The sequence below is a fragment of the Equus caballus genome, chromosome 14 (genome assembly GCF_041296265.1).
Source record: "Equus caballus isolate H_3958 breed thoroughbred chromosome 14, TB-T2T, whole genome shotgun sequence".
Lineage (NCBI taxonomy): Eukaryota > Metazoa > Chordata > Mammalia > Perissodactyla > Equidae > Equus > Equus caballus.
The window spans coordinates 66,400,606-66,410,570 of record NC_091697.1 but is presented as its reverse complement, the minus strand read 5'-3'; the positions used below and the strand labels follow the sequence as shown (position 1 = coordinate 66,410,570).

Sequence of the window (9,965 nt, the reverse complement as noted above, 5' to 3'; positions counted from 1 at the left end):
CTCAGAAGAAAGGGGAGGCTCAGGCTGCATCATCTGAGGAAAGAGCTGACTTCTGCGCCCTAAGCTTTTCAGGGCCTCCCACTTCGTGTGTCTTTCTCCTCACACCCTTCCTTTCCGATGGGAGCTGGCACTGTTTTCTATCACTGAGTAAGGACAAAGAGTGAAGATGCAAAGGGATCAATGGGAAGATGGCAGTGATTAAAACAAATGGTGCAGGTTTTCTTGTTTTGGTTTCTCAATACATGTTACGCACCGCATACCTCAGACTCAAGGCATCCAAGAGGTGGGACATAAAATGGGTGGTAGAAAGGGAGGTCAGAATTTGGTAGCTGCTTCATAAAAAGCTTAGGATAGAAAGCCACATTAGTCTCATCTTTTCATTTGACCATTGAAGAAACTGAGGCCCAGAGAGTTTGGGGTAGGTCACTGTGTAAGGCTCTAAGTTGCCAGCAAGAGAGGTGAGTTCAGCTGATGTAAACAGGGAACAGAGGGATTTGAGAGGACATCCAGAAGCTCACAACACCTCGTGGGAACCAGGTGGGCACAGGTAGGAGCAAAGCAGAATCTCTCCCTGGGCCTTGGGGGCTCTTCAGGGGAGGCCCCTGGGCTATAGGTTAGAGCAGAGAATGCCCCACTCTAGGCATGAAACCAGCATCCTCTTGCTTTAAGAGTCTTCAAATTCCACCTGATAGGAGCAGCCTTCCCTGACCACTGCATAGCACCCTCCACCTGCTGTACCCTTTCCCTTTTATCTGTTCTTTCTTGCTCTCCAGAGTACTTACTACCATCTGACAGGGACTTGTTTGTTGTTTACTTTTTGTCTCCACCCCCTACAACTTGGATTTCATGAGGATCCGGACTTCGGGGTTTTGTTTGTTTAATGCCCCCGTGGGCCCTTTCAGAGCCAGTAGAGTGTCCACCAGAAGCTGCCGATACCCTTGGGAGTGGAGCTTCTTTTAGATTCCAGGTCTGGCAAGTTGCAAAGCTCCTCCTTTGGGAACTTCTCGGCTATGGGGTAGTCTCTTTCCAGAGATTTGCCCTTTTTGCCTGCATTCCAAGGTCCTCAGTTAGCTGGCTCTTTCCCGATCCTAAAGCACAGAGAAATGGAGCTTAAAAGTGAATGAACCGATGTAGAAGGAGGAGAAAGAACTACCGGAGGCCAGTGTCCCTGTGCTGTCTGGATGCCAGATTTTCAATCAAGTTTTTGACAGCAGGCTAGAGTGACCTGTCCACTAACCTGGCTAAACAAAGATTCCTCCTAGCTGTGTCCAGCCTCTCTCTTCATTTTCCTTTTTCTCCTTCTCTCCTCCTTTCACCTGCAGCCCGACACTCCCCCAACCCCCATCCATTTTCCAGGAAAATAAATCTCTGGGAGGAGGCCTGGAGAGTGGATCTCGGAGAACCCTTCTGAATAAATGTCTATATTAATGAATTATTAACTCAGCCACCCATGACCTTAAACCTAGAAGCAGGAGTGCCGAGGGCAGAGAGGAGAGCTGCTGAATCCTTTATTGGAGTCCTGTCAAAGGCAACCGACCATTTGTTCCCTTCCTGCATCAGGAAAAAAATAATTAATACGAAAGGCAAACTTTAAGATTGTATGTCAAACGAAATCAGATAGAAGGTCTCCAGGACACAGTCCTCTTCTTCCTTTCCTGCCCCTTCCTGCCACCCCCTCCCTGCTCTGTCCTCCCACTGCCTTCCTTCCTCCCAGCTAAGGGTACAATGGGCTTCCTAAGGATAATTTTCGGGGGGGGGAAAAATTGCTCGAGAAAATGATGAATTTGGGTAGTTAATTTATCGATCCCGGCTCCTCTTCCCACTTGTTTTATTTTAGAGGTCATTAATCAATGAAGAAAAACACCACCGTGTCCCCCCGTTTGCATTTAATACACTCACGCTCCTTATTTATTCCTCTGGAACAAATTCCCAGCAAATATTCACCCATCGATTTGGGAGCGATGGATTCTTATAAAGGTTTCCTCGCTTCTTTAAGTGGTAGAAGTGATTTGTTTCCGCGGTCTTCCTCTAAATAATGAAGAGGAAGGGAGCGGATTTCGGGGGTTCATGTCTTATGGTCAATAAGCTCGCCTTCTAACCCCCCCCCCCCCCCCCCGAGACTTGCCAGGGTGGCCCTGGCCCAGCGGGCCCAGGAACAGCTCGGGGAGCGGGCAGCAGCCTCCGCAACGAAGGCAGCGCCTGGGGCAGCCGGCCGTCTGGCCTGGGCAGCTCGGGGTGGTGCGCCCCTGGCGGGGGGCGAGGGGCGATGGAGGGGGCGGGGGAGGGGATGCGCTGACCTCTGGCCCAGCCAATTCCCTCCTGGAGGTCAAGGTCGGAGCAGGGGCCCTGCCCGGCATGGTGGGCCTGCTGGGGATGCTCGGACTCCTGCTACACTCCCCTTGAGACCTTTCCTGAGCTCCTGGACTCCCCTGCCCCCTGAGCGCCCCCTCTAACTTTCGCCCACCTCCTTCACGGGAGTTCCCTAAGGCCTCTGGGCTCTGGAGTCCCATCGCTTCTCCACCCGCGCAGGCCCTAGGCCTCTGGGGAGGGGGCCCCTCGAATCTGGCAGGTCCGAGACACCACACAGTCACAGTGAGAGAGAGAGGCTCTCTACAGTCTCTGCTTCTCCCCTGGGTCCCAGAAGCACGAGGAGGAAGCCAGGTCTCCCCCAAGGTGCCCCCACACCCCCCTGCTGTCAGTCCGGAAAGAAAGGGTGGGGGATTGACCAAGGTGGGCAGGAAAATGCACTTGGTGCCTCGCTGACCCCAGGTTGAATCTGTCTCCATCACTCATTAACGGCGTGACCTTAGGCAACCTACCTAACCTTTCTGAGCCTCAGTGCCCCCATCTGTAATATGGGGGTTAAGGACAATGCTTTCTCCTAGTGGTTGCTGGGCGGACTAAATGTAATTGAAGCGCCTACCCGTGCCTGGCCTGTCGAAAGCTCTCACTAACCGGTCAGCTAATCTTATTACAAAGGGAACCCCCTGGCTTCCCCGAGTGTGGGAGGCAGGAGGCCGCCGCAGCGGTTGCTGCAACTAGTGTCTCAAAATCCCGAGGCTTTCAAGTGTGTTTGGGGGCGGTGAGGGGAGGAGTTCTTTGGGACAGCCAGTCCCACAGCGCTTGTAAGTGGCCGGCGCCGGGCCGCTGCTGCTGCGTCGGGGCTTCCATTCTCGGTGCTCCCTGTCTCTCGCAAAGAACAGAGCAGACTCCTCGATTCTCAGCAATGAACCAGGAGAGTGTGAGAAAGAGAGTTTGCCCCTTCTCCCGTAGCCCGACGGGCACTCTTTGGCAGTTCTGCGAGCAGATTAACTGAAACGGGCCTGGAACTTCATCCTCCCCTCCGGATGGAGTTGTTCAAAGCCTACGGAGGCTGCCTGGTTAGCCTCGGGGTCCTCAGCACCGTGGGTTTTCCCTCGTGGTGTTTGCCTTCAACTTGGGTACTATCAATCTATCCAGGGATGACTGATGACCTTGTCACAACGACGCCAGTCAAAACATTTTCGGTCCAACTCTGTGGCTCCAACCAGCATCCAGGCATCCTGCGTGAGACCCGGAGAGTCTAAACAGCGCGTTTCCCAGACTCAGACGAAATTAGTGGTGGGAAGACAAAAAGAAACAAGCAGAAATCAGGAACGAATGGCTATTAATTGTTCAGGGTAGCGGGTGTTACATAAGTTGGTTTGTTTGGAGAAAGACAAGTGTCATTTCTTCTTTTTGAGGTGTGGACAAAGCTCCGGCGATAGGAAAGCGCCTGAACCCATCAATTTCACCCACCCTGTCCGTGCCCTCCCCACAGCACTGTGAATGCTTGGAAGAGCTGGGCGCGGGCGCCTAATTCCGGGATGTGAGATCGCGCCTGGAAGGGTGGTGGAGGCCCAAGGCGCCCGGAATAGGCAAGGTGAGGGTGAGACTGCGCTTCCACCCTGCACCTCGGACGCCAGGTTTTAGGGTGTGACTCCTCCCAGAACAGCCCCAGGTAGCCAAAGGCAAACAAGCCTCACTTGTTTCCGGGGGCGGTTGTACCACGAGACGTGGCTCTCGATACTTGCCTCCCATGCCAACAAGGAGAAGGAGGGAGCCCCCCAGGAAGACAACTTGAGAGTGGGTGGGCTGCACGCTGGGCGGTGTGAGACTTCATTGCAGCCGCCTCCCAGCCCCACCGCCAGTCTTGAGTCCCGCCAGGACCAGCCGCCCTTTAGAGACCCTCGGTCTCACCTCCCAGCTCGGCAGAGCCTGCCTCCTCCGCTGCGGAGTGAGGATTACATTCCCGAGCGCAACCCGCCTCGCCCCTGACTCTCCCCCTCCCCGCCAGACTCCCTCACCCTCCGCCCCCCAAATTTATGTTAGAGGTTGCGTGGCGGGCTAGTCTAATCTAGCACCCAGCAGTACTCCTGGGAAAACTGAGCCGGGCAAAAGCGCAAACCCGCCCCAGGAACTGGTCCACTCGCCGGGCTGAGCGCGCCTGCCCCGATGCGGACACAGGAGTGCGTGCGGAGATGCATTCCGGTTTCCGCGTTTCCACTGCTTTCAGGATCAGGGCAGCGAACCGGCACCTAGAAAAGATATATCATGGTCAGAAAGAGACAACAGGCGAGCGAGAGACGTCACGCCAAAAAAAAGTGGGGGGTGGGAGGGCGGAGGAGGCATTTGTGCAGGAGAGGCGCACAGGCAGTATGTGGATATAGCCGAGTTAGAACTTCCTTCTTCCCTCTCCCCTCCTCTTAGTTCTTCTGGCCTGCCTCCCGCCTCCCCCCAACCCCCCATCTCTCTCTCTCTCTCTCTCTCTCTCTCTCTCTGTCTCTCTCTCTCTCTCTCTCTCTCTCACACACACACACACACATACACACACACTTGTATTTTGTGCTGTCGTAAAACCCACGTGTCCAGCCGGGAGGCTGCCAGAGCTTGGAGCCGAGGAGCCGGGACGCGGCGGCGGCCGAGCGCAGCAGCCCACGGCGGCTCCGTCCGGCGCCCGGGTCAGCCCGCGCTCCCGCGCTCTCGGCCCGACTGCTTTTGCGCCCTCCGCAGGCCTCCACATCCCTCGTTCGCGGCCGGGGAGGGCTCCGGGGGGCCGATCTCTAGGGCTCTCCTAAGCTGCCCAGGGGCATGTAGAGCACCCGGGACGCACACTCTCCCGCACGCTCATCGAGATACACGCACGCTCCCGCCGGAGACTCAGAGTTTTCAGGTAAGGCGAGCATCATATAGAACTGAGGGTCTTGAGCCCCGGGGATAGGAGGCTGGAGGTCCCGGGCTGGGGGCGGGGGGCGAGACTGTCCCGCCTCCTGGCGCCGGAGGCCAACGCGGCTCGGGCGCTGCGCCACTCCGGCTCGGGTCGGCTCTGGGCGCCGGCCGAGGGCGGGAGTGGCGTCCTGCAGCTGAGTTGTGCGAGAAGCACCCTCTCGCCGGGCTTCACCAGTGCAGGGTGGAAGCTGGGCTCCCCGGCTGGAAGGCAAGGCAGCGCGCACACAGCTCCCTCCGCGCGGCGCCGCGGCTTCGGAGTAAACTTTGCGCCACAGCGGAGTTTGGAAGAGGGAGCTGCCAAACCCGGCGGTCGCCGGCGGAGCCAAGGGCTCGGGCTCTCGCTCCGGGGTCTCGGCGGCCGTCCTCCCCGCCCCTCTCGCACTAGGCCTTTGGCCCGGCTCACGCGCACCCTCCTCTCTGCCCTCTGCCATCAGCTTGAGGCGTCGGACATGCTGAAGCCCGGAGACCCCGGCGGCTCGGCCTTCCTCAAAGTGGACCCAGCCTATCTGCAGCACTGGCAGCAACTTTTCCCGCACGGCGGAGGCGGCGGCCCGCTCAAGGGCGGCGGCGCCGCGGGTACCCTGGGCGCGCCGCAGCCTCTCCAGCCGCCGCCGCCGCCGCCGCCTCCCGAGCGCGCGGAGCCTCCTCCCGACAGCCTGCGCCCGCGGCCCGCCTCGCTCTCCTCCGCCTCCTCCACTCCGGCTTCCTCCTCCACCTCGGCCTCCTCTGCCTCCTCCTGCGCCGCCGCCGCCGCCGCCGCCGCTGCCGCGCTCGCGGGGCTCTCGGCCCTGCCCGTCGCGCAGCTGCCGGTGTTTGCGCCCCTGGCCGCCGCCGCCGTCGCCGCGGAGCCGCTGCCCCCCAAGGACCTGTGCCTCAGCGTCGCTTCAGGCCCGGGGCCCTCCAAGTGCGGCAGCGGCGGCGGAGATGGCCGGGGCGCCCCGCGCTTCCGCTGCAGCGCCGAGGAGCTGGACTATTACCTGTACGGGCAGCAGCGCATGGAGATCATCCCGCTCAACCAGCACACCAGCGACCCCAACAACCGTACGTAGCCGCAGCCCGCGCGTTCTCTCCCGGGCGCTGGTGCCGTGGAGCGCGGGCGCCCGTCGGGGAGGCGGGTCTGATGAGGGGGACACCGGGTGGTGGGCTGGTCCAGGCCGCGGACCCGCACCTCCCAGACCACTGTCGGAAAAGTTTTCCGGCGTTAGAGAAGGAAGGAAAAGGGATGGGATGACCGGGTGGCACCTCAGGGTTACCTCTTCGCTCTCCCCTCATCCTCTGCTTCGCAGCCCCAAGTCTTTAGGACTCGAGTTGTTCGAGGACCGGGATATACAGATCTCGGTCCTCCCGCAGGATAGCCCCGCGCCGGTCGTGTACTGGCCGCGCGCGATGGGGGGTGCCGGGGACAGGCGGGCCTTAGCGGGACAATTGAGGGTCTCAGCCTTTCTAGGGAGAGTGGATCCCAGGGCTTGTGTCTCCTTCTCTCTACCTTCTCTCTGGGTGAACTGCGTCAGCTCATTTTCGGGCCTCGGGGTTGTCGGGGGTACCGGCAGGGAGCTGCTGGCTGGCCGAGCTTCTCTGGGGTCGGAGTTTTGGATGACAACTGGGTCAGTTTTTCCCTGTGGGCAGGCATTATTCTTAGGTCTGTTATTTATTTAGAAAAGCAAGAAAAGAAAAGAAAAGTTTAGTGAGAAAAATATCGCGTCTTCAGGGCAGGGTCGTTCCCTGCGGATCCCGCGTTCTCCGTGCACCCTTGACCCTGCAATCGTTCGCAGTCGGTAGCCACCCGTGTTGGCGTACTTACTTATTTTTTAAAAACTAGGGTAACGGTAATTTAGTATAAGAAGCTTACTCTCCTTGTCCCCAAGTAAACAGCAAACACCTAATTAAACATCAGGTCTCTTCTAGCTTCAGTTCCTAAATTCATATTTTCAAACGCTTATCACAAGCACAGTTCCATTTTGAGGTTTGAAGCAAAACTTTAAATGAAGACCAAGAATGTGTATTACTTTATATCCACTTCTTTTTGGTAATTTCAAAAGTTGCAATATGTTTACACCTAACGTGTTGGGGTAAATACTTCCAGAGACCTCTGGAGAGACCGTTAAAGCAGGATAAGAGAGTCAGCTTGAAAGCAATACAGGATTTGAAAGATCAATACTCACTCAGCTATTTTCTTCATCTCATTCCTTCCTCTAGCTTCTGTATGAGGAAAGATGATCATAAACATGTGTTGTTATTTCTATCTTGAATAACTCCCTTCTTGCAAAATGTCTACCACTCTGTGAACTTCTCAATTCGTTGCAAAAGCAAAATAACTTCAGATTCTAGTTATTTTAAGGACTCTCAAAGTCATTACTTTGATGAAAAACACTGGGCATGAGCATAGTGATTGAGGTGTATTAATCTTCTCTTAATGGCTGGAAATAATTGTTCTGATGGAGATGATTATTACTAACAATAAGGGCAGTTCTCTACTTTTTTCCTTTCTGAAGTCTGAGTGTAAAATACGTGTTTAAAATGAGGGTTTCAACTTGAATTTGCTCTGCAGTTAAAAAGACTCTTGTATCTCAGAGTTTCAGAAAATTTTATAAAATTATATTGTCAGTGGATTTCAAAAAGTACTTATCTCCTACTGAATTTCTTGAATGTGTTTTCAAAGCAGTCCTTTAAACACGTGAAATAAATAAGAAATGAAAAGACTTTTTTTACCACAAAGTGGAATATGGTCATTTTGGGCTGAGAGTGCTTCACTGAGCTTGCACTTTCTCCTTTGAATGGAATCAGTGCTGGAAAAGACACCAGCAGCGCGCCCCAAAGTCCTGGCTGTGTGCTGAGCTCCCTGTACCGTTTACAGCGCAATCTTGAGGTTCAATACATTTTCACCAGAGAAAAAGCTAGACTAATCAGAGAAAAAATTGAGACAGATTCCTAATTAATATATAGCTATTGAACCAGTTTATTGCCTAGGTAAATTTTTTCCTCTGGCTGGAAGAAATGAATTATGATTTATTTAAATTATTCCTATTGTGTTAATCTTCTGGCATCTCCTTTTGAGTCCATTGGACTGCTTCAGTGTGCAAAGTGCAGGGGAAAAGACCGAAGGGAAAGGAAGTCAGATTGTTCTCTTAGAGTTACACTTCACGTTGCTCCCTAATTAATGGGCAATTGAGAAAGAAAATAGAAAGCTGAGAGAGCTCTGTGTAGTGCTGGGAGATGAGGTCTCCCATTCTTTCAGGAACTTCTCTGGGCAAGCTAGGCACTTATTTTAAGCCTTGGGATGTGTTTTTACAAAGATGAAGTGAGAAGTGATTGAGTTTAATCTAGCTAGGAGCTCAAAACAAATCAGAAATGCGAAGGGTGGGAAACTTTTTTCCCTTGGCAGGAGAAGTTGGTATGTTTGTTACTAGAAAGGGGGTGAAAACCACAGCTTCTCCCCACCGGCAGGTAGTACGCGGGTGGCGGGTGGGGTGAGAGGTAGGAAGGGGAGCATCTATTAAGTTCTCATGTGTAGATTTCCCTCGGGTTCCTTTCAGTCTTGCCATCTTCCCCTAAAAGAATTTTGTGAAGCCACCACTCAGCCTTGCTTCATTCTGTTACTTTGTCTTGAGTCAAAACTCTCTTTTTCTTACAAGGCAAAGAAAGGGGCCTTCTTACTTCCCTGTTTCCTTTAGAAGAGTAACTTTTTTTGCCTGGGATCAGCAACCCAGTAACACTTGTGAATCAGTAACAGTAGTTTCACCTTGAAACTTTACTGGCATCTCTGGCAAATGCCATAGTGAAGGCATAGTGGAGGTCTTGTAGCTCTCTTTCACACAAGATTTAAAAACAGCAGAAACTATACAAGCTAGCCCGGGTGAGTTCTTCCAATATATTCCTGTTATCTGACTCCAGGTATCAATTTATTCTATGACTGAAGAACACTTTCCACTGAAGCTCTGAACGCTTAGCTGCCTCTTCTTTCATCTCTTCAGAGTCCGGTGGTCGTTGTGTAATGTAAATGGGGGATGGGGCCCTTTCTTCCCCCTCTTATATTACTGCCCTGGTTTGCTGTTCGGTTGCCTGAAGCCATTGATTCCATCAGACGCCGTCTCAGTGGCCTCTTCTCGGGCTCTAGGAGGTGGTGCGTTGCTCTGAGACCCTGTCACCACTCTTGGAAGGTAGCGAGAGACCGCCACGGGGCGCACGTGGCATCTGTGTTTGTAAGGAGACAGCCAAACCAATTATTTTTTCATACCTTTTTGTGAAAATGTTTCTCCCTCATACTGGGTAGGAAGGCGGGAGCTAAGGCCTCCGAGAGTCTCTCTGCCGATAGTCCGGCCGCTCTGCAACCTCCCCAGCTGGAGGTCTCTGTCGCCTCCTGGTTTAGGGGAGCCTTGCTGCGCAGGGCTCAGCGCCGGGAACAGCGCTTGCATGTTCACAGGTGTAAGAGTAGGGTCTGAGGCTCTCCAGTTGGTAGCGCCACCCTGTCCAAGGGTTTGGGGAGAGGGACTGGGGGAGAGAAGGACATCTGGGCCCACCACTGATTTGTCCGGTCGAGGGCGCAGGGAAAGAGTTAAAGGAGAGCGGGTATTTTCTGACTTTCCCTAATCTCTTCCCACTCGGTTGAAAAACCCAGGTCCTGTTTGGGAAGCTCCCAAACCCAGTGACCCACCAGCAGGCTTTCCTGCCACCGAGGCACACTCGCGGCGCTCCTCCTACGCAATGTCCCCGCTGTCAGT

At 54.4% G+C, this 9,965-nt stretch overlaps 2 protein-coding genes across 4 annotated transcripts in view; one reads left to right on the top strand and one right to left on the bottom strand.

Annotated features, from left to right (window-relative positions):
- Positions 1-1,486: 1,486 nt before the first annotated feature.
- LOC138917347 (uncharacterized) lies at positions 1,487-9,659 on the bottom strand. The gene is made up of 5 exons (XM_070233361.1): positions 9,482-9,659; positions 6,578-6,847; positions 6,225-6,426; positions 4,883-6,129; positions 1,487-4,556 (listed from the first exon to the last, which is right to left on the bottom strand). The coding sequence occupies exons 1-4, from the start codon at positions 9,657-9,659 to the stop codon at positions 5,082-5,084; spliced, it is 1,698 nt and encodes a 565-aa protein (XP_070089462.1). The 3' UTR covers positions 1,487-4,556; positions 4,883-5,081.
- The window catches only part of PRDM6 (PR/SET domain 6), a 124,761-nt gene continuing 119,702 nt past the window's right edge, over positions 4,907-9,965 (top strand). For 2 of the 3 annotated variants that reach the window (XM_070233165.1, XM_070233166.1), the window contains exon 1: positions 5,697-6,288. In XM_070233165.1, coding sequence (XP_070089266.1) covers positions 5,697-6,288 — 592 coding nt within the window. Of the gene's footprint in view, positions 5,192-5,681; positions 6,289-9,965 lie in introns of those variants that run through there. The other variant, XM_023617794.2, reaches the window with a different exon arrangement.